This window comes from Pygocentrus nattereri, chromosome 27 (genome assembly GCF_015220715.1).
Source record: "Pygocentrus nattereri isolate fPygNat1 chromosome 27, fPygNat1.pri, whole genome shotgun sequence".
NCBI classification, from domain to species: Eukaryota; Metazoa; Chordata; class Actinopteri; order Characiformes; family Serrasalmidae; genus Pygocentrus; species Pygocentrus nattereri.
The window spans coordinates 13,143,142-13,167,400 of NC_051237.1; the positions used below are offsets into that span (position 1 = coordinate 13,143,142).

At 38.2% G+C, this 24,259-nt stretch overlaps 2 protein-coding genes across 4 annotated transcripts; both read right to left on the bottom strand.

Moving 5' to 3' along the window:
- Positions 1–2,113: 2,113 nt before the first annotated feature.
- Positions 2,114–11,826, bottom strand: adap2 (ArfGAP with dual PH domains 2). 2 transcript variants are annotated; one of them, XM_017703138.2, is made up of 11 exons: positions 11,610–11,826; positions 10,773–10,903; positions 10,459–10,550; positions 9,765–9,847; positions 6,781–6,890; positions 6,328–6,477; positions 5,670–5,753; positions 5,187–5,249; positions 4,914–4,991; positions 2,773–3,001; positions 2,114–2,634 (listed from the first exon to the last, which is right to left on the bottom strand). In XM_017703138.2, exons 1-11 carry the CDS (start codon positions 11,695–11,697, stop codon positions 2,609–2,611), a joined length of 1,134 nt encoding a protein of 377 aa, XP_017558627.1. In that variant the 5' UTR covers positions 11,698–11,826; the 3' UTR covers positions 2,114–2,608. The 2 variants fall into 2 exon arrangements, with proteins under 2 accessions (XP_017558627.1, XP_017558626.1); XM_017703137.2 differs by having other exon boundaries at positions 2,114–2,637; positions 11,610–11,825.
- A 1,850-nt stretch (positions 11,827–13,676) lies between these two features.
- atad5a (ATPase family AAA domain containing 5a) lies at positions 13,677–23,892 on the bottom strand. Of its 2 annotated transcripts, XM_017703128.2 has the most exons (23): positions 23,513–23,892; positions 23,048–23,129; positions 21,235–22,949; positions 21,031–21,109; positions 20,782–20,940; positions 20,506–20,650; positions 20,330–20,408; positions 20,052–20,233; positions 19,817–19,965; positions 19,511–19,661; positions 19,016–19,369; positions 18,816–18,912; positions 18,599–18,681; positions 18,369–18,502; positions 18,078–18,249; positions 17,430–17,603; positions 17,017–17,247; positions 16,865–16,929; positions 16,579–16,756; positions 16,310–16,461; positions 15,343–16,202; positions 14,912–15,070; positions 13,677–14,260 (listed from the first exon to the last, which is right to left on the bottom strand). In XM_017703128.2, the coding sequence occupies exons 2-23, from the start codon at positions 23,099–23,101 to the stop codon at positions 14,182–14,184; spliced, it is 5,451 nt and encodes a 1,816-aa protein (XP_017558617.1). In that variant the 5' UTR covers positions 23,102–23,129; positions 23,513–23,892; the 3' UTR covers positions 13,677–14,181. The 2 variants fall into 2 exon arrangements, with proteins under 2 accessions (XP_017558617.1, XP_037391280.1); XM_037535383.1 differs by lacking the exon at positions 13,677–14,260 and having other exon boundaries at positions 14,944–15,070; positions 16,110–16,202.
- Between the last annotated feature and the right edge of the window lie 367 nt (positions 23,893–24,259).

The following is a 24,259-nucleotide window of genomic DNA, read 5'->3' on the forward strand; positions in this document are numbered from 1 at the left end:
GTACTTCACCCAATTCTGCATGCTAAAGATTGGGGGAAAAAGCAGTAAAGGCTTAATACTGAACACCTTGTCCTAAATGTGTTCAGTATCATTCTGTAATAACAAATACAAAGTGATGCATTTGAAATACATTTAGAATACATCTTGTTAAGGTGCACTGAAAAAAAAATCATTTTATTTGTTCATTTATTTTACTTAATTTACATTGTCCCTCACTGTTGTGGTTGGCAATTTCTTTTTTTTTCATGTAATTATTCTGTTAATACGTTTCAGGAAAATGTAGTTCATATTTATCCTTTAAATTAATTTCTGAAAAATTCTCATTTTTTTCTTTTATCGCCTACTCAAGTTTACGGCCACTCCCACAATCCCCCGAGCAAGAGGTCAGCACAATACGGATCCTAAATGTATCACTCTCAAACATGTGCACTACTGAGGAGATTATTAATATGATCATCCCTCAAAAGAGCTCAGTAATAGTGAGATTAATAACTGGCTCAGCATCTTGGTTTATCAGTCTACTCAGGCTTTAGCAGGAACTTTAGTGGTTGTAAAGAAGCCTTTAATTTAGGCCATGTAGTTATTCTAAAATACTTAATAAACAAGTTTTAATGGTGTTTATTTTGAATAATTTGTGTTTTTTTTTTGTTTAATGTAGTGGATATGTATTTAAAAAGTTTTCTCCACAATTGTAAAAAAGTAACCATATTCCTAATAATGCCTTTTTAAAATGTAACTTGACTGAATACAGATGCTCAAGTTCTGTATTCTGAATACATATTCCCAATACTTGTATTCAGTTACATCCCAACTCTGACTACATAGTGTGTCAAAACATTACACCAGCAATAGTGGTGTGTAATAGGTGATTTCTCTGCCAGACCTCATTCAACTCATCATTTCATTACCAGCTTTTTAGGGAGAACAATAAATCAGGCTCCAGGATTAGAGTTTGCTACTACTAACCTGTGTACTGTTTCTCAACTGAAGGGATTTTTATGTAAGCCAACTGCTGAAATAATAACATTTACTATTTTTACACTCTTGAATAATATATTTAATCATTTCTATCATTCTGCCTCAAGGTGGCATCATTCTGCGTATTCAAAAAGCTCTGACATATCTGTCATTTGCTGCTCAGTTTAAGCTACAGCAATCCATATGGAAAAAACAATGTTTCTAATGTATTTTAGAACATATGTAAATGTTTGACATTAGCCCAGTAAATGTCACCAAAATAGCTGCAGAAATATTCTGAGTTTTAACATTTAGTATAATATAAATTTAAATATATTTTGCACAGTTCATACTCTGAAACGTGTGAAGATTGTATTGTTTTGTTGGCTGAAATGGGTGAAATGGTTCCTTTGCAATTTTTGCTGCTAAATCTAATTTTTTTCCACAATTGTTAAGTTATTAGAGGTTCCCTTTTATTTGGGTGCCTTTTCTTTGAATTTATTGTAATTATTTAAACGTCTGTAATATCCCACCCAGATTATTTTTGTTTTCAATATGTGAACTAATTGCTGCCTCATATGTCATGTGATTACTCTGTATGACAGCATGATAACTGAGCAATCTAACAGACCAAGAGGCCTAATCTTGAAAACCTACAAATTTAATTCTAACCTTTAATATAAATGAAAATAAGTTAACACACACTCTATAAGACGCAAACTTAAATATGATATTTTCCACATTTTAGTGCACAATGTCTATTTATTTAGATTTGGAATATTGGGGAAAAATATAATCTACAAATCTGCCACAATCTTGCATTGTTGTATTATCCCATGCATATATTACTATAGGCCCTCCTTACAATGTTTACTTAAACGTTATTTGCATTAAATAAATTATCTCAGACTATCCACTAATCTCCACTAATGACTGTAGACAGACTCAGGGGGGCACTGTTCTTCCAACTCACTTCTCAAAACAATGTATTTGGAAGTGTCCAATAAATGACCAATGTATACACAGCTTTAAAAACTGTAATCCAAAAATGCAAGAGATGACAGTTTTCCTTTTTCAGTACTCTGAAGTGTAGCTTTAACATATGGGATATTGGGACTTGATTTATAAGAAATAAACCACCTCAATGCAACACTGGTAATGCAATGTAAATCTGGTGTTTTTATTATGTTCAGTTTTTCATTAGCAAGGAAACTCGCCACTTGTGTCTTTGTTTGATAAAAATATATGTACAAAACAGCTTCAGTTCAATGAAACAGCCTTGGATAAGCTCCCGAGAGGTTGTCTACCGAGAGCTCAGAATGGTGGTCCTTCAACAAAACAAAAGTTTAAAGTCATATCCAGGGAGGATGCAGCACTGCAACATTTAGCAATTTCACCTAATTTGCTTTAGGAGCTGACTGTAGAGTTGTGCCTGTGGAGGGAACATACTACATTGTGCAATGCTTTATCCACCCAAGACTTACACGTGCTTTACAGCAAAGCTGTTGTGAAAGATGTGCTAGGGGTCAGTTTGATTTTCAGACAGTACGCTGTGATCCCACAGGCTCTGAATGTGATGGAAGTAAACAGACAGTGAGAAAGTCCACTGGTCAGTGCTAACAGTCCCTTTGTCCCTTGCAGCGTCCCAGGGTCATCTTCTTCTGCGGATGTTGGCCTCTGCTGAAAAAAAGGAACCAGAATAAGCAATGAGTGATATACTAAACATCAAATCCTGAACAGGTTCACTGCAATGCATGGCTCATTTCATTTTTAATTTGAGTGGAAACACCCTCATCATTGAGAGTCATGTCTTACTGGTGTAATCTTGCGGCAGCATGGGCTTTGAGATGACCTGCCTCAGTGCCTCCAGCCACTCGTTCTGCTCTCGCTCCTGCTCACACATGAAGACGAACTGACGGTCGGGCGTCTCCATCAACACTCCGCACTTCCACTTGTTCCCTCTGGTTCCCTTAGGCACACACTTGCTAACTGAGTACCCATGATTCTCTGTTCCAATAAAAATGACCCCAAGCTCCACAGCATCCTTGAAAAAACAGGTGACATTTCAAAATGTTTGTTTATTCAATTTGACTTAAAGCCCCAGAGAACTCCCATGTTTTAATTAGGCTAATCTTGTTCATTAGGACACACAAAACACAATGAACAAAATTCATTCATAATGTTCTAGTGCCCAATTAATAACCAATGTATTTCTTCAAAATTCTCCTTTTGATGTAAACTGGGCAGTCCAAATCTCGGGTAGTGCTTACTTAAGCATTACCCTCACCAATCTGATGGGGCTTGTCCCACCCACACAGCTTTAACAAACTGTTCCACCGTGCTCGATCTGCTCGACATTACCAATAGAAAGCTAAAGACCAAGTGATAGCTAACCTAGCTGTGTGTCTATCCATTCATTCATCCATCCATCTGGTACTGCCAGCATTCTATACTGTATGGACAAAAATACTGAGACCTCCTAATCATTAAATTAAAGTGTATTATTCAGTCCCATTGCAACAGGTGTTTGAAATCAAGTGCCTAGCTATGCAGTCTGCCTTTACAAACATGTCTGAAAGAATGGGTTGTTCTAAAGAGCTCACTGAATTTAAGTGTGGTGCTGTAATAACATGCCACCACTGCAACGAGTCACTTTGCAAAATTAAAGTGAATTAAATAATTTACTTTTAATTAAATTAAAGTGAATTAATTAAAGTGGAGTAAATAAAGGGAAAGCATTTAGGAGTGACAGCAACTCAGCCATGAAAGTTTGGTGGAGGAAAGATATGCTATGGGGTTGTTTTATAGGGATTGGCCTAGACCTCTTAATTCTAGCGAAGGGAAATCTTAATGCTTCTGCATATCAAGACATTTTAGACAATTGTCTGCTTCTTTGTGGGAACAGTTTGGGGAACAACTTTTTGTGTTCCAGCATGACAGAGCCCCAGTGCATAGAGCAAGGTCCATAAAAGTATAGCTGTGTAAGTTTGGTGTGGAAGATTGTCCCAGAGCCCTGACCTCAACACCTTTGGGAAGAACTAGAATAGAGACTGTGAGCCCGGCCCTGTCGTCCAGCCATGGACACAGAGGTGATAGTCTACAACATGACCTGTAGAACATGTTTTACTTGTCTCTCCCCACTTCAGTAATGTGTTTATTCTGCTTCAGTGAAATAGCAGACAAAGCACTGGACAGAAAGACACAAATCAAGCACTCTCACTAGAATGTTAGGACCTGATCAGACCAGCAGCTTTCAAGCACACACCCACATATCTTCTAAACTGCTTATCCTTCTGGGTCACAGGGGGAGCTGGAGCCTCTCCCAGCCTATCTTTCACTGGGTGGAAGGCAGGATACACGCTGGTCACCAGGGCAGACAGACAGACATATACAATCATACACACACGCAATTAGCATGTCCAGTCAGCCTGACTGCATGTTTTTGGACTTGCTGTGAGCCGATAGCGCTACCCACTGCGCCACCGTGCCGTGACACTTAAAAAATATTTTTACTGTATGCTCTCTGGGACTTTAAATGAGTATTCCATTGAATTCTGCATAATTCAATCACTGAGATGTAAACAAAGTCATTCAGGGTGGTTTGATGTAAAATGGTACACTGCAGAGAAAGTTACAAACTCATAAATATTTAATGCAATAACTTTCTGTGAGGGACATTTTAGGTGTTCTTTTCACCACCTTGGTAAACAAGATTCTCTACAACTGACCATTTCACATCAAAACCACTTGTTTTCATCTTAATGATTTAATTATGTAGAAACTTTAAACAATAAGTTTTTTCAGTTTTCAGGTTTCCTTTTTTTGTGCTAGTACACTGTAAACCTATGCATCTTGGGTTTTGAATGAAAATTTACAGTAACTGGAAAATAGGTGATGCTATTATGGGCTTCACAAGATTCATTCTGATTGGTAAATTTAGATAAATTTTCTCCTACCAGCTGCGTTTTGAAATAGAGCAGTTTTCTGTCCATGGCATCCAAGATGAACCACCTCTTCTTAAATGGCTCCCGTTGCTGTTCAGTAAACAGACAAAATGTGTTATTCTCATCCACATAAGACTCCCTTAAAGAATATTTTCAATGTATTCACAAAATATTTCCCATTTTGAATGGAAATACTTAGAATTGTGATGTAATATGTTTGGACAGGGTTTTTTCAGAGCCCCCCCCATCCTCTCTCATTACAGCACACATAAGTGAGTCACCTACCAAAGGGCCGGTCTTCTCCATGTAACCTTCTTTGAGGAAGCTTCTGGTTATCCATGGCAGCAACTTACAAAAGATAAAGAGAATGAATATGTGTGTATATATATACATATATATATATGTCAAAAACTGTCATTTTGGACAGTTTCTATGTGTCAGTTCATCATGAAATTAGCACACAATGCAAGTGACAGTGAGTCTTCAAACTATGTGAAAAAGGTTTGTTTCACTTTTCTGCTCCTGCAAAATAATAATATGCAGTGGAAGAACTAAAGCAGGGATCAGTAAATTACCTCTTCAGATTAAACACTGGTTTATGAATAGTATAATAATGAAAAAATTATGAAAGAAGAAAAGTTATTTAGTGATTTGAAATATCAAATGACAGAAGAAACACAGTCGCTGCACATCTGATAAGATGTATCTTGAATATTGGCTACTGATAATGTAATGTAATATCTTACAGATGGTGTATAAAATGCTCACCTCGCTATCAGTTGCTGTAGGGAATGCTGTTTTCAGGTAGACAAAGCGTGTAGCTCTAATAGCATTGAACCAATTCACAATTTCCTGAAGTAACAAAGGTAAATTCAGTGCTATGACAGGTGATTCTATTGCATGTAAAACTAATTATAATAATTCCAAAATTATGTTAAAAACACCTGAATAAAGTTTTATTGTTTTCAGTTAAAATCTGATTTGAAAACATAACAAATTCACCATAATTATTTCAAATCTCTCTGCATTGATCTTCAACGCAACTAATTACAGCTTTCATAGCAAAGATGATGCATTAAAGTGCAATCTTTAAACCCAAAATCATTTTCTCCATTGTCTGTAACCAACATTGCACAATAAGTACGAAGACAAAAGTTTAAAATGTCTTGTTTTTCAGAATTTACTTCCTGTTCTGGAACTTTTAAAACTGGCAAAAAGCATAATTTGGCTGAAAACAGATACTTCAGTTCAGTTTCAGTTAAAATTAGGAAGTAGGTTAGGGGTTCTCTTGTTTGCAATAAGCCTTTGTAACTTAGAAACAAAGAAGATAATATAAAGAAAAAGAGTAACTGCATTTTTAAAAAGAAAATAGTAAATAAATATGTAAATAAGAAAACAAAACAAAGCCAAAAAGACCGATTCTCACCTGCCCACTTTCATGATAAACAAAGAGGTTTCGGGTGTGGTCATCCACACAGTAAGTGATCTGTAGGCCATGAGCATGTCCAATTTTCTGGGGCTGAAAGGTTGCATTCAGGTTTTTTACAGAGATTATTGCCTTTGGCCCTTTAGTTTCCTATAACGTAAAATGACGTTCTTCAGCTATTTCAGTTATTGACACATCCTTTAATAATTTATACATCCATCACTGAATCTCAAAATGACCTAAACAACCTTCGTTTTTCAGATAGAGATTGCATGTATGAGGGCCCGTGACAGGTTTAGAATGATCACTTGTCCCAATTAAAGTAATATTCAACTAATCACACTAATAATGATGACTTGATTAAAATGTGGCTTTCTCAAAACTCTATTGCATGGGTGCAAAAAGTGCTTCTCTGTTCAAAGAATTGCTTAATAAGGCACATAAATTCCTCACATCCTCCTTGTAATATTTTAGGCTGAAGTCCTGTTCTGATAGAACAAACTTCCTCTTGAGAAACTGTCCGTTGTCCTTCCCTTTCTTCCACAGCACCCCTTCATATATGCCTAAAATCAATTAAAACATTCATTAACAAGGAAAAGCAGCATGATATCCAGAATTAGGCCTACTTTAGAAATTAGTGGTACATTTTATCTGTTATTTACCAATAGAAATGTACTTTTATTGACTCTTTCATTAAGACACTAATGCAAAACACTCAGAGATAACGTGCATTATGAGTGTGCTGTACACTGTGGGGAGTGTGCTGTGTGGGAAATAATGGTGATATTTATTGTTATATGATTTTCTAAGTATTGTCAGTACTCAAAGGACAACTCAAACCAACTGCATGGTTTATTATAAATAAGCCAAATTAGGCCTATTTAACTGGATTTAGTGCAGCATCTGAAACGTTGAATAACAATTATTGGATTCATATTTTATATTTCACGTTTTGTATGGTTGTATTTTTTAATATGAGGTACTTGTGTTTTGTTGTTGTCTTTTCCAATTTGTCACACTTCAGAAGAAGGAAAATTTATGATGCACTATTTGTATCATGAAAACATCTTGTTTTTTGCCTTACTGCCCACCCCTAGTGTACAGTTCAGACCATAAACCACAACCACCCGAGAACTGCCATACATCTATTTTCAGGCTGGTTAGGTTTAAGACAGACTGTAGTATGTCTTGTATCCTGTGAAAGTCATGTTGGTCTCTACTTGGCCCTTTTATGAGCAACCTGTAACAGAGCATTTATTACATGTTTTGCATCAATACTTTGGAAAAGAAAATCTAAGGAGGTAAAGCCTAAAAATGCAATGCATCTATTATCATCAGTGTCAATAACATTATAGGCAAAACAGCCAAGAAGTACAAGTTATTTGTTTTTCAACATTAGGAAAAAAAACACAGAAAACCAAAAATTTACAGAAGCCTCAAAAAATAAATGTAATATCAAATTTAAGTGTGTCCATCCTTTACCTTTATTACAGCTTTCAGTCTTTTCAGGAGACTAGCATCAGTTTGTTTAAGGAAATCTGCAGGGATATTTTTCAACACCTTCGAAGTTCAGTCTTACAAGTTGGTTACACTTTCTAATTCTCACAATCCAAGTAAACTCAATTACAAATTTAGATTAATCAGTCCATAGACCTTTAGTCCACTTTTTCAATGTCCAGTTACAGTATTCTAGTGCAAAATGTGTTTTTTTTTGTCTATTTTCTTTTCTCATTAACAGATTCTTGATAGTTACACATCCTTTCAGATTCACAGCTTTTTCTTCTTACAATGGAAAGATGCTCCACTTTTCACTCTGTGAAAGTGGAGCTTGATTTAATATCTCTCAGAAATTAAAACTTTAGGCACTGTTTATCTGATGGTGACAGCTTTGGTGCTCTACCAGGTTTTGCATGGCTGTTAGGAGTCCCATCTTCTCTCTCTATATGTTTTTAATGCCAGTTTTGGAAAAATGTTTCACTTATTTTTCTTTTTCTTTCTCATTCCTTATATTAGACATTAGATAAAAGCTTGTATTAGACATAGATAAATGATCAGAATCTCAGAAATATCTATTTTAGATGCACGCTTGTAAGGCAGCTAAGGTGAGTCTGGGTAGTCACTTGTGTAATGTCTCTGTGAAGAGGAACATAATTTCAGTGAGAGCTTTAGGAAAAGCTTTTGCTGGGGACACACAACTGTGACTGGTAGGTTTTAAGTTTGTAATTTAGCACATCAATGGAGCAGCAGAGTGCAAAAATGAGTGGACAAATTAAATATTGATAGATCTGATATTATATTTGTGTTAAAAAAATGGTAAAAGTCAGAAATACATCATTCAGTAAAGAAATACTGATTTTATATGAATACATAAAGCATACCAGACAGGCTTCAGTAAATCAACTAACCTGAAAGAGCTGGAGTTCTCAACTACTCAAACTAAAAAATTATGACCTGAACAACAGAAACCAAAATTTTAATCTTAAAATGTAAAAATAGAAAAAAGAAGAGAATTCCATCTGTAGAACTTTATTTCTAACTTCTTTGATGTTCTCTAGGTGGTGAGACCCAGGCTAGACTGAGACTTGATTAAGATTTTAGATAGACTGAAATTCACATGTAGTTTATTTTACATGTTAAATGTTATGATAATAATAATAATAATACTATAAAGAATAAGAAGAAGAACGAGAAGAAAAAGAAGAGGAAGAAATAAAAAAAGAAATTACAATTAAAATACAATTAAAAATAAATTCTTTTTAATATTAAAAACAATTCTGACCCTGCAAAAAGTCTTAATTCAACTCATCATTCTAAATTAGGGAAGAAAATGAAAGGTTAAGATATTTCTCTGTTCTTTCTATACACACTACATAAAATATTTGCTGAATAATTGGGTAGTGAATGACGAGAGCACAGCAGTGACTTGTTTTCCCTTGTTATCTAATCTTATTTCTTATTTTGGTTGTTGGGTTTTAGATTTAAATCCACGGCTGATGTTCTTGCAATCAGAAATTTTCAGTAATGTGATATAAAACATGGAATACTCAACACAAAATATGAGCACAGTAGGCTAATATAAGTTTGTTGTATGCCACAAATCAAGAATGGAATTGTGGCAAATTAAACCGATGTTTCTGCCACCTACTTTTATACCAGCTGCTTGCAAGTAGATGTATAGCACACCATCACTGGCCCTCTAAGAACTACTGACTTAGCCTTAGTATTGGCCTGAGGACCATCAGAGAGTGCTTCTTGACCTACTTGTGGTCTGCAGCCCAGTGGTTGAGAAACCCTATCAAAGAGAATGACTCTAGGCCCAAAATAGGTATATACAACTCACAACTGATTGTACACAAACAGTTACTTATTAAAGCCATCTCTGGTGTTTTACACACTTTCCTCTCTGAGATATCATTTCCTGAAAGCTCCTGGTTTACCTGATGAGTAGGCAAGTAGCTTATTTTCCTCTGTAAACTCCAGCCTTTCATACTTGGCTCTGATCCACTGTTCCCTCAGTACCCTGTAGTTCATAAAAGAACATCTCACTCAGAGCACATAAACATGGAATAAGGTTCTCAACACAGACTCATCTTAAGCCAAAAAAGTACAACACGTTTTAGACTGTATCCAGTAAACTTCCCCAATGAGTCTAACAACTAGAGCCACATTTTATGAAAAGCAGTTTGTGAATGCTTACTATTGTCCAGTGTCAGTTTTGTGATATGTAAAGCTATATATCACAATATATAAAAATACAACTCCAAATATCTTCAAAGAGTTAAACTAACCGGCTTTATACACAGTGTGTAGAGAACTGAAAGGCTGAAAGGCACAAATTAACATATTCAAAGGCCTGACATCCAACACCAAAACCCCCCCCTTGGCTGAAACATGAATACATGAGCAGTTCCTCTTATTGTTACCAACAGTAATGCATGGCCTCATCCCCAGCTTAAATCTGTTTGCCACATCAGCAGTCTCCCACTTCCCCAACGACAGATTTGTTTTATTGTGATACCAACTACATGGACAAAGGCAATGGCTGGGGAATAATTCCCACTTTAAATGTCCTTAAATGATTCCAGTTTTCAGTCTATGAATTACGTCAAGCCTCTAGGAGGGAGTACTTACTCACAGTCATCTTGCTGTGGACGATAATAGAAGACAGGGACGAATTTCTCATAGAAGTCTTTGGCCACTTTGTTTCCATTGGCTTTCATAAACTTCAAATTAAGCAATTCAGTCACATGGAACACAACAGTAGTGAGGTTAATAAGGAAAGAACTGTTCTGTTACACAAAACAGTGTTGAATGGTAACTTTTTTTGTCTCAGTTTACATGACTGTGAACACCATGCCCACCAATAAACAACAATCACAACAACAAAACAGTTGAATAAGCCCAAGTATGGCTTATTAAGAGAATAGCTTAAATAGTTTCCATACCTGCACAAGATCATCGTCCCAGAAGTCTAATCGTATGGATTTGACGCGGCTTATATCAGACAGATTGCGGTGAGTTCCAGAGCAGTTCAGACAAACAAAGATGCCAAGCTTATATGAAGCCCAGTCTGGGTCTGTAGAGCACATAAGCAGCAAGTGAACTACTACAGAGGGGATTCCACTATTTTTTTTATCTTTATTTCCTCTGATAGTGGTGGCAAAAGGAACTAGCGGCCATGATGTCTTCACCATAAAAATAGCCATTTTATTTACTATCCAAAACCACCAGAGAATCTATACGTGCCTTCAGAGTTTTTAATACATAATGTTAAAGGCAGTAAAGTAGTGTTAAATCAGGAAAATTTAATAAGTGATTTAATAAGTTTTCATTGGGAACTACTTTGCCTTGCATTACTTGCCATGCATGGATTAAAATAAATGGATTTATATATCATTTTAACCAAAACGTTAATGCAGAACCACCATGACCACCATGACCAACTCTGTTTATGTGTAACTTTTAATCATGAAGATTTTTTGAAAAATCGGTGGAGTTCCCCTTTTAGGTAGACTATAGCCTCCACTGTTCAAACCAGCGTGGAGGGGCCTGCTGGCTAGTGACTGACAGCAAAACAACAGGTTTACAGCAGGATTCAGCCTTTGTAACGACAGCCGGTGATCACCAATCAACAACTACTTTCATTTTCAGTGGATTAAACTTTTAAAATGGACTCAATATGTTCGCAGTCCGCCGTCTGTTGACCACATGGACAGATCTACATCAGCGGTGAAGCCGCCCGAACAGCAGTGGGCTGAGAGCAGCGGATAACCGTCCCTCACCTGGAGCTCCACAGTCCGCGCAGCTGCAGTTCTCCGGCTGCTTGGCCAAGTCCAGAAGAGCCTTCTTATTCTTCTCTCGGTTTGCCATATGAGAGGTGGAGTAAAAAAGGGAAAACCAGCTTTAATTCGGTCGCTCCTGGGCCGCGGACGCCCAGACCTTCTAAACGCAGGTTTCCATTCACTGCGTTTGAACGATGCTGCTCGCGCAGCTGTAAGTCCGCGAGCGCCCGTTAAACTCAGCCCACGGACAGCGACACACCCTCTACCGCGGGGGCGGGGCATCGTAGTGTGACGACGCCGAGTGGTGGACAGTAACTGAGTAAATGTAATTAGTTACTGTACTTAAGTAGTTTTGTTCGTGTATCTGTACTTTACTGAAGTTTTTCCTTTTTGGGTGACTTTTTACTTTCACTCCACTACATTTCAGAGTCTAATATCTGACTTTTTCCTCCACTACATTTTGAGAAATCTGTCGTTCCTTTTGTTTTCTGTGTGTTTAAAAACGTAACATGTCAAAACAAAAGAAGCGCAAAGCCAGAGCACCAATCAGGGCCCAGCGGTCACTTTGTTCTGAGCTGGTTTTGACCTGTTGGTCATACCGACCCAGTGCAGGACACAGTTCAACATCACTAATTAATGAGGTTCTATTAAAAGACTGGTTTACCAAGAGAGACGCTGGAGGATCTTCACCTGAAATGAGTTCATGAAGCGAGTCTTGTTATAAAAATGATAACAGGACATCAGAGCCATAATTACTCTTTTAGTACTTTTACTTTATACTTAAGTACATTTGAAGGCAAATACTTTAGTACTTTTACTCAAGTGGAGGTGTAGAGTAAGGACTTCTACTTTTACTGTAGTTATATTTTACCTTGGGTGTCTCTACTTTAACTCAACTACATGATTTGTGTACTTCGTCCACCTCTGCATATAAAACACTAAGAACAAGAATGAGAGATGTTAAAGGGCGCTCGCGAAGGAAAGCCGAACTTCTATTCTTAAATGAAGGTTTGATGTAACTTTAATATGTAGATACTAAAGTCAGAATGTTCCATCCACTCACACACATGTAGAAACTATACGACTAAAACTACACACGAATTATCGAAAAATTAACTTCTTCCCCAATATACCGTTTGGGAAGCGAGACTTTCAGGAAACATGCAATACTGCGACCCTTACTAGGATGTTCTGACAGCACATGTTATAAGTCAGCTGCTGCTCTAGAAAAGGACACATACAGACCTACCCGGTCTACTCAGCGCAGCTCCGAGCATTCACGTCTGCTACACATAGTTTTCTTAGGTCGATTATCAGTCTTAAAGGCACACTAACGAAACCATTTAATTATGAGGGTTATAGAGAAGCTAGAAAACAGTCCTGTAAAAAAGGAATTATAAATCTACTGAAAACACTGTCTTTGGTACATGAACCCACACAAATGTCATCAATGGACTTCAGAAAAAAGTTTCAGCTCCTTTAAAGATGCATAGCAAACATATATTTATATGATTTATACTATATCATGGTTTTCATGTGTAAGGCAGACAGGCTGTAAAGTTTCAAGGACCTTGTAAAATTACAAAAACAGAATAATTACCACAGAATTAAAAACGAGATATCTGTTGGCATCTTGTGAAATAGATGTTACATGTACTGCTTCTTCTAAGAAACTTGCTTGTTGTCAATTTGGTATGATCTTTTGATAACAGACCTGCACTGCAGGAGTGCCAGGTGATGAGGTCAGACAATGTTGAATGCAAATGAAAAATCTTCAAAAAGATCAAGCACACAAGATCTGGACATTAAAAAAAAGGAAGAACAGTCATTTCCTTATTTACTTTCTCTCAACTCACAAGCCATTCAGTGTCAAGAATACGATTCCCATTACATGATAACTGTGTTAGAAAGGCAGACAGAAGGCTGGATATCTGTTACATTTAAATGATCACATCCTTGGAAAGCCAGACACCACCACTACATTCATACATGAACTACGTTCATTTTAGTGAGCAAACTGAAAAACAATAAAGTCAAATGCTTAATGCAATGAAACACTGTAAGAAAAATGAATGTTTATTATCTTCGTTTTCTTTGAAATAATTAAATAGGGTAGTACTTGTAAATATACACTGATCAAAAGATATTGAATTGTGTAGAAAACAAGTGAGAAATAGGAGCTTAAGTTTTAGTGCCCAAGAACAAACTAGTGTCTGTAATTAGAGAGGGAGAAGAATAAAAACAAATATATCAATCTTGTTGTGAACAGGTGATGAACTAACAGTAGACAGTTTAAAACATCATGAAAAGCCTTTATAAGAAGTCCTATCAAAAACAAGTGTTACAATATATACAACTTTTCAGAGAAAACGTTTTTTGACAAGTTGCAAGTCCAAATTTATTACTTGATAAAACGTATTGCATGAAAAAGTACAAAACAAGGATCTCCACACCAAGTCAGATATAAAACAGAAGACATAAAACCTCACTAATTGTGATATATAATATTACTGTACAAATTCATATTAATCAGCTGCCATGAAAAGGCTGATTCAAAGTGTGACTGAGTGATTCAAGGAAATTTAGAGGCGAGGAGTTCAATAATGCTTTTAGGAAGATCAAGGTGAATGCCATCCAAGTAGTGCATGAACCTGCAGAGAAAAACAAAATATTGTGTTTACAAACATAAAAAAGAAAGATCACAAAAACATACAAAACCACCACCTAATCACTTGTTGTGTTTACATCTAAACATTTCTAAATGAATCCAGGTCATTACACCCTCCCCACACTGCTCTGCATACTCTGGAGTCAGTGACTTACATGACTGCTCAGTGGTTAGTGGGGACAATATATTTAGAATAAACAGAACAGGCCTCTGGTATTAAAGCTCAGGCTTTTTTTGAGAGATGTGAAACCCACATCCTGTCCTTGCACATTATAAACATGCCTCATCCAGAAGCTTTAGCATAAACAAGGGCACATATTCATGATTAATATATGCTTCATAAAGCCAAAAATCTCCCTTAGCTGTCTTCACAGAATAATCTGTGAACAAGAGTAAGTTTACCTATTCAATAAATAAATAAGCAAATTGCAGACCACATCCAAATCACAAGCAGTGTATGAACAATTATAATATATGAGAAAAAAAATCTAGATATACATGGCAACATGTTCTAATACATCTGGGATAAAGTCGATCATAAATTTGAAAATGTTGCATTTTTCCACCATATTTCAGTTGTCAGTTTGGTATTTATTCACCTCATATTTCAAAAGTGCCTTTAGTGAGTTCTCACCTGCGCTTGACCTTGCCCTGCTCCTTCAGTCTCTCCGACCTGCAGATGGTACGCAGAGAAGGCATGTAGTCCACTGTGGCTGCCACTCTGTTCCCCAGTGTGCTAAATGACCGGCAGGCAAGAACTGCACTCAATAGCTCTTTTCTCATCTCAATAACCCTACAAAACACAAGACATGATACCAGTTCAGTTTACACTGCTGCAGATTTCAAGTACATTAAATCTCTCATTTGTATTCAGTTAAGACTAGTCAGGATTTCATGATAAACATATCCTCAACGGATGCTTTTGGGGGGGGGGGGGGGGACATACGGTTTATATATTTATACGGTTAAAAATTTGCCAAACTGACAAAGCTGGTACATTTACAGTAACGTTTACTAATGTGCTCAGCCAATCTAAATTGATTGAACACAGTGCCAAATCCGCACCTGGGTTCACAGGGTGTGCTGCGAGCAAGGCTGAAACTCTGTCTATGTGACGCCACAGGAAGGGTCAATTCCTCTATAGCTTCACTTCTGACCTCCTCCTCCAGCCCCTGGACTTTATGCCAGGCTTCAGAGACTTCAGATCTACATTTCCAAAAACTCAGACTCTGTATCACAGCATTGATTTCCTCTAAGTGGAATCCACTCATATGGCCTCCACTCTCCAGACGCACTTCATCAGACATTCCACTCTTGATCTCTGCTCCAGTACAGTGGAAGGCATGTGGTCTACAAGCGCCCTCTGTTTGAGGAGGTTGGTAGTGCAGAGATGAGTCAAGGAATGACATCTGGTCCAGATATTCAGCAACTGAGCTCAGGCACTGTGACACAGGCTTACTCCTCTTCCTCTCTGCTTCAGACAGCTCGACCCTTCTCATCCTCACAGAAGAAGGTGCCTTCTGAGCAGCCTCATCCTGTGTTCGCTTTGTGTCAGGATTTCCAACTGGACCGCTGCTAGGTTTTGGCAGGGACAGGAAACCATCTTCTGACTCAGAATCTGATTGAAATACACTTTTATCATCCAAACAGAGCTGCTTTTTCCGTCTCATCCTGGAGGATACTTTGAGAGGGCTCATGTCATCAGCATGCTCCTCCTTCTGTGCTTCACGGCCATGTCTGGCTAGAAGCCCAGGCTGGGGCTCAGGGTTTGTTACTGACCGTGGTATGGGAGTAGGCTCTGGTAAAGCAGAGACAGGTAGAGGCAACAGCACCTCCATATTTGAGTAGAACAGATCCATGCCTCTTCTTTCAGTCTCTGAGAGGAGACCCCAGCAGCTCTTACTCTCCACAACTGTAGGTTTACACTGGGAAGAAGAAAAAAAAAAAAGACACCAAGTATGAAGTGATCACACAATACTAAACAAAACAGAAGTTAGACCAATAAACACAAATACTTAAGAAATGAATTTACCCTAAGCAAATCCTCTACCCTTCTGTCTTGCTGAATATTCAAGAGCCCCAACAAAGACTCTGTGCATCCAGTATGACAGGGCGGTAGTGGCTCATCAACAGGAACATTTTCCACTTTAACAGTCTCTCTCTTCACCTCACATTCAGAAGTTCCTGAGAAAAGAATTATAGAAGAGTGAGTAATATTAAGAAATACTATGAAATATTAACAATTACTACTAATAAAAATAAAAACAAGATTTTATTTTTCAAGCACATTCATTTATTTACTTGATAAGATGGGATGCTGCATCCGGAGTCCTCCTCCACTGCAGGCCCAGAACTGCAGGTGCAGAAGGCTCTGCCGAACATCGCATCTATTCCAATGCAGCAAAGATGTCAAGTCCTGAGTGTCTGTCCTCACATTTTCAGCCAGACACAACAGTTGCAGGTAACTCGCCAGATTGACCTGAGGGCAAAGAGAGCTGTGAACCACAGACCAGACTCACATACAATAGCTGAATTAGTTTCCAATGATTAGTTCCCAAAATATAAATTAAATGACAAATGGTCTTACCACAGACGGAGCTTCGAAACGGATTTCATCAAAGCTGCCATCAAACATTGCACCGAATGTTGGATCTGAAAAGAAATGAGTCCCTGTGTTATAACATTCAAAGAACTACTATATTTCACTACTTACCAATCAGGCACTATTCTAGAACTCACCACTGGTTGTTAGGATGATGGGTCTCTTGGTTGTGGTGATGAAGGTTTTAATGGCCGTCAAGAATCCAGAATCATCATCAAATATGACATCAACCTCCTCAAATAGGATCAGAGAGGTGGCCATTCTCTTTCCCTGCTCTTCAGTTCTGGGTTTGGCGTCTGGAGGGGACGTCATAGGCTCTTGAGCTTTGTACCCACTTTCGATCACTTTGGCAGATTTCTTGGAGCAGACTTTTTCAAAAGCAGGAAATAAGAAAGCATCACAGTGTAAACCACTGTTTATTTCTGTTAATGAGTGGTATCTTTGAATGAATATTTTCAATATCTATCTTGACTAGGAGGAAGACAGGATTGTTGCCTAAATATTCTAAAGAATTTTAGATCTTATATCTGACTTAGTTTGCTAAAACTACCTGTTTGAGCCTTCTTGTCTTGATTTCCAGCATCTCTGCCTTTGGGCCTCCCACCCACTTTGAAGAAATTCGCCAGTGAAGTTGGTGCTAAGCCACCTTTTCTCATAGCACCTCGAGGGGACTGAGGGGGTTTTCTGGGTGAGGACATAACTCTTCTAGGGGAGTTAACCTTCCCTGTGATTAGAAAAGAGACGCATTTAAACTGTGAATAAAAACTCTTTCAAACCACAGATTTGGTTTCAAGAAAGACTGAAGCTCTAAAAACAAAACAAAAAAAAAAAAAAAGGTAGAATAAAAATGTAAAAGTTTTTTAAAACACAATGTAACACTTCTGCAGTTTTAAATGCACAATTACTAAATTTGACATATTTAAAAAAACAAAAAAATATATGTTATGACATTTTGTACAATATGTTACTCAAGAAAAAATAATTGCACACTAAAATCTGCATTTATATATATTTATTTTCCTTCACTGTTGGACATTTTAACTTCTTTTAACTCAAAAAAAAAAAAAAAAAAAATCAACAAGACTTGGAATTTTACTGGGGCTGTTTTGATACATATGACTGTACAGAAACAAACACATAAATCAGTAATGTTACTGTTAACAAATACCAGAGCAATGAGTGTGTAGTGTGCACTCACTGGGTGAGGAGCCAGGTTTTGCTGTACTACCGCTGCTACTGTAGCTGTTAAAATAGGTGGGCTTATGAGCATTGACACCCTGGATGTCCACTTGATGAGACTGGGTGGCCTCTTTCAGCTGAGACAAGATCTGACGACCACTTCGCTGAGAAGAGCAGTTCACCTCAAACACCTAATGCAGAAAATTACATTTCCAATATGAAGTTATAACATTTAATCATGTATTTATTTCATATTTATTTCTAACCAAAACCCTTGAAACAAATACGTTCAAAAAATGGAAAAACATACCTTGAAGCCCAGCTCTTGGGCGCAGGCATACACAGCAGCAGTCTTGCCTACTCCAGTGGGACCCGTGATGAGTAGTGTGTTACAGAGCAGGTCCTCTGCTTCCTCTAGCTCCTCACAGTCACCTAACCAGGAGTCTACAGTCATGCAGCATGGTTAGAAACATACAAGCAAACATGACTGAAAGTAGATTTATAATTTAGATTTTTTTTTTTTTTTAAAGAACTCTCTACCATTACTGTCTTCCTCTTGCTTTTTCTCCTGCTGCTTCCTTCTCTCTTCCCGGTCAGCCCTGAGCTTCCACTCCTTTAACCAGCTAATGGTGAAAATAACAAAACAACTTTAGAGAACTTTAGAGCTTCCCATTTTATAGTATCATTTCCCAGAAAAATACTTGCAATAGAAACGCTCATTCAAGCAGGTTCATCAATAGTCTTATACAGTACAGACCTGTGCAACTTCCTAACAGAAGCTGTGTTTCCAATGATGTCATTAGAGTGCTGTGGCTGGTACTTCTCAGGCCACAGCACATCCTCCTTAACACCATCTGGGGAGATATATACAGTGAATGGCAAATGTGAACAGGAAAATAAAAAACTTTGTGTGTCTGACAATGTTGTGGATAGTCTTGTACACTACTCTTTCTTTACCTTCAGTGCATGCAGTCTCTGAGGATGGAGAATCAAGGATGATTACGGTGTCGCACTGGATACTTTTAGGTGTACTCAGCTCTGCAGGCTTAGCCTCCGCCACAGTCTGCTTGTTTCTCAGTGATCGTCTCCTCTGTCCTCTGCTGGAAGCCACAGAGTCAGTGGTCTCTGGTGCTGCCCCACTTTCTGAGCTTGGGCTTTCCGATATCACTATGGGCTCTTCCTCCTTGTGACTTGACTTCTGTTTCTTGGCCAGCTTGCTTGATCTCTCTGCCTCATCTACACGTTTACGTTTTCCTCCAACAGACTTGGTGGAGCCAGCAGGACACTGTGTTTTAGATCCACACTCAGGCTCTGAGAATATTAAGTATGAACGGGAAAAATTAAGAGAAAGAAAAAAAAAAGAAGGAAAAAAAAATAAATAAAAACTTACTTTACATAAAATTCTTAAGCTTCTGCGATCTCTCAGGAGACAGATTACAAAATTGTTCTAACCTGCAGCAGCATCCTGTAACAAGTAGTCTTTGTGTCTCTTTAAAAACTGTGTAAAATATCTCTGGACAGGAAAAGAAGGATTTGATGCAATAATTTCCTCCAAGAGATGCTGTCTAATGGATTCTGTAAAATTGTTTCGCCAGCCAGACACCTGAAAGAGGAAATTATTCCAAAAACAATGTAAATTCTTTGAATATCAACAATGTACAATAGGTAACAATAAATCTGTGTTAAATAATAAAAATTGTTACATGTAGAACAACATCGACAACATGGCCTTATTTGATTTCACATGCGACAATCTACCTTTTCTCTGCAGGCCCGCTGAGCAGGTACAGTCATGCAGCCTGCAATGCCAGTCAAAGACACCTGTGGCATCAGTGGAAACTGGTAAAACTCTTTCAGACAATTCAAGAAAGACGTTTCTGGCCATGGGATGGTCCACATAGAGCACTCTGTCCAAGGCAACAACAAACAAATTGTTTAACCTGATAATAGTAATAATGATCATTAAACACTCGATACAGAAGAGTCGTCTTACCTATGGATCTCTGTTGGACATGCACCACAAGTTGGAAAGAAGCACAGGCCTGGGTGTAGGCTTCTCTATTAGCTGCTGTCTTGGCAATCTGCTTTTTAAAAGACTCAGGCAGGCCACTCTTCAGGAATTCCCTCTTTGCTCTGAATTGTTCATCGTCTTGAGAGTTTTCCGAACCATCACAACTGTAAAAGTTCAAAAATAAAGAGTTTTTCCTCTGCTGAATAAAAATAAGAATTAATTAAAAGGCATGTTTTCTTCTATTGTTTCCAAGGTAGTACCTGCTGTCATCAAAAATGGAGATAACTGCTATGGGTTTCTGGCCTTTTCTTTCCAGAAACATGGGTGCCAGTTTGGAAGCTGCAAAGAGTGAAAGCATTCAATATGAAAACAAGTAATCACTTTTAAAGAAAGAAAAATGATAAAAATCAGACCATTTTTTTTATTAGTGCTTTACCTGACGCATTCTTAGAAGACTTATTTGGAGGTGTATTTTTGCCTAAGACATCATTCAAACTGCGAAGTTTTTTCTGACTTTGGCCAGTTTCTTGAGATGCAGGTGCAGGGCTGCTTATAAGATCTTCCACAAAGACTACTGAGTCCTGAAAAACAGACAATTAAGTGATGCAAGGAAGTCACAAGACAGAAAACAGCATTTTAAATCAGACACTGGAGTTAAGCTGATCCATTGTACATAATCTAAACTTGTTTACAAACAAGACAAAGGCTGTACCTCATCCTCGCAGTAATTCATTTTGACACATTCTTTTCTCCTTGTAGAGCGGCGCACAGTGGACTGCTCCCCTGCTACAGTCTGTTTGCTTTGCTGAAGTGCTTTAGCTTTCTGCACCAACTTTTTAGCCCGTTTTCTTTTCTTCAGTGAATTTGATTCCTGTTAAAATGTTTTCATTGACATTAATGCAATGTTTTTGTATTAGAAAAACAGAACAGATGACTCCTCCAGAGAGAAATAAAGAGTTACCAGCACTGAAACAGGACTTGATATTTCAAAATCTCCAGCTTTTGTGGCAGATGAGGGAAACACTCTAGTGAATTTCATTCTGAATTTAAAAAAAAAACAAAAAAAAACATTAACCAATAAATTAGTTAAGAAACACAGTGCTAATATACCAATCACATATTTAGGCCCAAGACATGAAAATCAAAGACACCAACTGGTACCCACCTTATCGGGCTTCCTTTTTTGTAAGACGGAGACAGCATCTCAGCCCTGTAAACACTCTTCTTGGACCTAAGAGATTTTGGGGTACAAGCTAGAGCTGGGTCATCCTGAGATACACTACACTTTTCCGCCTTCTCCTGGCTTCTTGTTTTGCGTGGTGACGTATTCCTTTCAGACACAGGAGCTGCCTGTCTGCGTGTGCTCTCTCTTGTGGACCTCCTCACCTCCTTGGCAGGTTGTGTTTTACCATCATCAACAGAGCCACTCTCAGTGATCACCTCCACTGATGTGGGAAGTTCCTCATGCGTTGGTGCAGGTGTTGGTACCTCTTCAGATGCATCTGTCTGTCTTTTCTTCCTAGCCTTTCTACATCGTTTGTTCCCAACACTTATAGCACAATTTTGCTCTGAGCTGGTCTCATCAAGTTGGTTCTCAACAGCCTTCTCATCAGGCTCCTTCTCTTCCGTCTCAGGAGCTTTTTCCTGGATGTGTTTGAGTTTTCCTGAACTCTTGGTAGTTTTACCTTTAGATCCATCCAGACTAGGCTGCTTGAAAGCATTCATGAACTGCTTCCTTTCTTCCTGGGTGCACTTAGATGTGGAGCTGGATTCAACAACAGCAAGCTCCAAATCTTTTTCCTGAAGAACAACATTAGATTTCCTCTTAAGATCAGGGAGAATGTCTGCTGTCACCTGAGAGTTAGCAGAGGAAGAGGTCTTGCTGTCTTTTACTTGGCTCCTCCTACTGAAAATTGACGCTACCTTTACTTCAGGGCTCTTAGATGTCTCATGATTTGGGGATAGAGGATGTACTTCTGCTTGGACTGTAAGGATTCTTGGTGACACCTGTGGAGTTGCAACTACCAAATCACTCACATCATTACAAGACTTAGCATCACTTAAGATTTCAGCAGCACAGGTGCTTGGCTCAGTATCTGCAGTGTCCTCTTCACCCTGACTCTGTAAAAAGTCTTCAAAGGACACTGTTATTGTGCTGCTGTTCAGCAGGGAATTCTCATCCACATTGACTTCCAGACTGGCATCATGCAGAGACTTGTCCTGCTCTGCACACGAGTCACTCTGGCTGATTCTTGCCCTTCTGCTTTTATGCACCACAGACTTTATATTTCTACCTTCTTCTTCTCCAGGTGATCTCTTATCATTATCTAAATTATCATCAGCCCTGCTTTGGTTATTTACTTTCTTGCTTTTCCGAATTTGCAACAAATCCTTCACTTTTCTGTCAGTTGCACAGCTCTCCGTGTTATTTTCCTTTTTAACAGATTCTTCATCTAAGCCGGTGTCATTGCTTATTTGAGACAGCAGGGCTGCAGTATCACTACCAAGCACTGAGCAGTTGCTACTGTCCTTTATCAGAGATTCACCTGGACTCCCTAACGCTGCACAGTTCTCAGGGAGTACCCCCTGCTCTTCTTCCTGTAGCTTGTTCTGCTCCCTAGGTTTCTTGAAACGTTTCTGCCTTTGTGTTCTACCCAGCTTAGCTTCCTGACAACTGACTGACTCTGTGGACTGAAGGGGACTTTGCTTTTGTGAAGAGACAATCTTTTCCTGAGGCGATGTCTTCATGAAGTAATCCATTATGTTGTTTGTCCGAGGTGGAGAGAAAGGCTTTTCCACAGCCTTGGGTAAGGGCACAAAGTAGTTCCTGATGGTCCTCGTGGGTAGCGGATCATCATCTTTTCTCAACTTCTTGCAAGGCTGAATACACAAATACTGCTGGTCAGTATTTTTTTTAACAAATTATGATTAAGTTATAAAAACCTATCAATAGGTTAATAAACAATACAATGACAAACCTGAGTAGCCTCAAAATCTTCAACAACAGCTGCCATAGCAACAGCACCAGCCATAATTGGTGTTGATCTCCAAATTACAGATCTATGAAAGGTTACAGCACCAACAAAACACATCAGCTGAATTTGTCCTGGATGAAAAAATCGTTTAGGTATTTGAGCTACATGTACGTTAAGAACAACTTTCAAAGAAAGACCTCAGCGTTATTTAGTCAACATAAACAAAAAGCTAACCGAGATATTTATACTGTAACGTTATGTCCTCTCCTATTAAAAAAGTGTCTAATACCTATTATTACACCATTATCCCACCAGTACCACTGTGACCACATACCCTTGTCTTAATGTTTATGCGCCAAAGAAGCAGCCCGAACGTTTGTAGTTATGTTGTGGCTTAGCTCCCCCGCATAACTAACGCTACGGGTAGCGACACAAAGTTGGACTGAAAACAGTTATGAAGACACTCACCAATGTTTCTTTGTTTCATAGCACCAGTAATACATTGTCGGTGTTTCCTAACGTATAGTGGTTGAAACGCATGATACCTACGAAAGAGTGACTAATCCGGTGTCTAATAATTTACACGTAAAAAGCCAGCTGGCTAACTTGGCTAGCTGGCCAGCTAACTGCCCTAACAACTCTTCAACAACAATGACAGATACGCCATAGAGTTAACAAAAAACAATGGCACGCGCGTGAATATCAGTACAGAAGCGCTGACTTTGGCGGAAATACTGGTGAAAAGACGGCGTGTGTTTAAACTGCCTGCATTCAAGATACTGTAAAACAAAATAAATAACGTCTAAAATAAATTCAGCCAGCCGGAGCTCCTTTCCTCGCAAATGGCGCCAAACACTGTCGTCCGCTTTCGCCGCGACAAATCCTCCAATCAGCGGGCTCGGTGTCGCCTCACCGCTCAGGATCTCGCGTCATTTTAGAAACATGACTTTTATTATTATTATTATTATTATTATTATTATTATTATTATTATTATTATTATTATTATTATGATGATGGCAATGATAATAATACAAATAATGACAAAATCATGTTTTGATGTTTTACATTGGGAGTTTCATGACGAAATATCACGGTGAGCACTAATTGATTATGATTATTTATGATTGTATAGCCACATTGCCTCTGTCCCATATATCACACAAAATCATCTAACATCTCTAATGTTATCTTACTTTTACCAGGCTGCTCACAAT

Bases quoted from the DNA above. Each gene is read 5' to 3' on its own strand.
- adap2 (XM_017703137.2), bottom strand. From the start codon at position 11,697: ATGGCAAACCGAGAGAAGAATAAGAAGGCTCTTCTGGACTTGGCCAAG. The intron at 10,904-11,609 runs GTGAGGGACGGT...TGTGCTCTACAG, and splicing joins CGCGGACTGTGGAGCTCCAG to ACCCAGACTGGGCTTCATAT. The intron at 5,250-5,669 runs GTGAGCATTTTA...ATCTTTTGTAAG, and splicing joins CTACAGCAACTGATAGCGAG to TTGCTGCCATGGATAACCAG.
- atad5a (XM_017703128.2), bottom strand. From the start codon at position 23,101: ATGGCTGGTGCTGTTGCTATGGCAGCTGTTGTTGAAGATTTTGAGGCT. The intron at 22,950-23,047 runs GTTTGTCATTGT...TTGTGTATTCAG, and splicing joins AAGATTTTGAGGCTACTCAG to CCTTGCAAGAAGTTGAGAAA. The intron at 20,234-20,329 runs GTACTACCTTGG...GAACTTTTACAG, and splicing joins TCCATTTTTGATGACAGCAG to TTGTGATGGTTCGGAAAACT.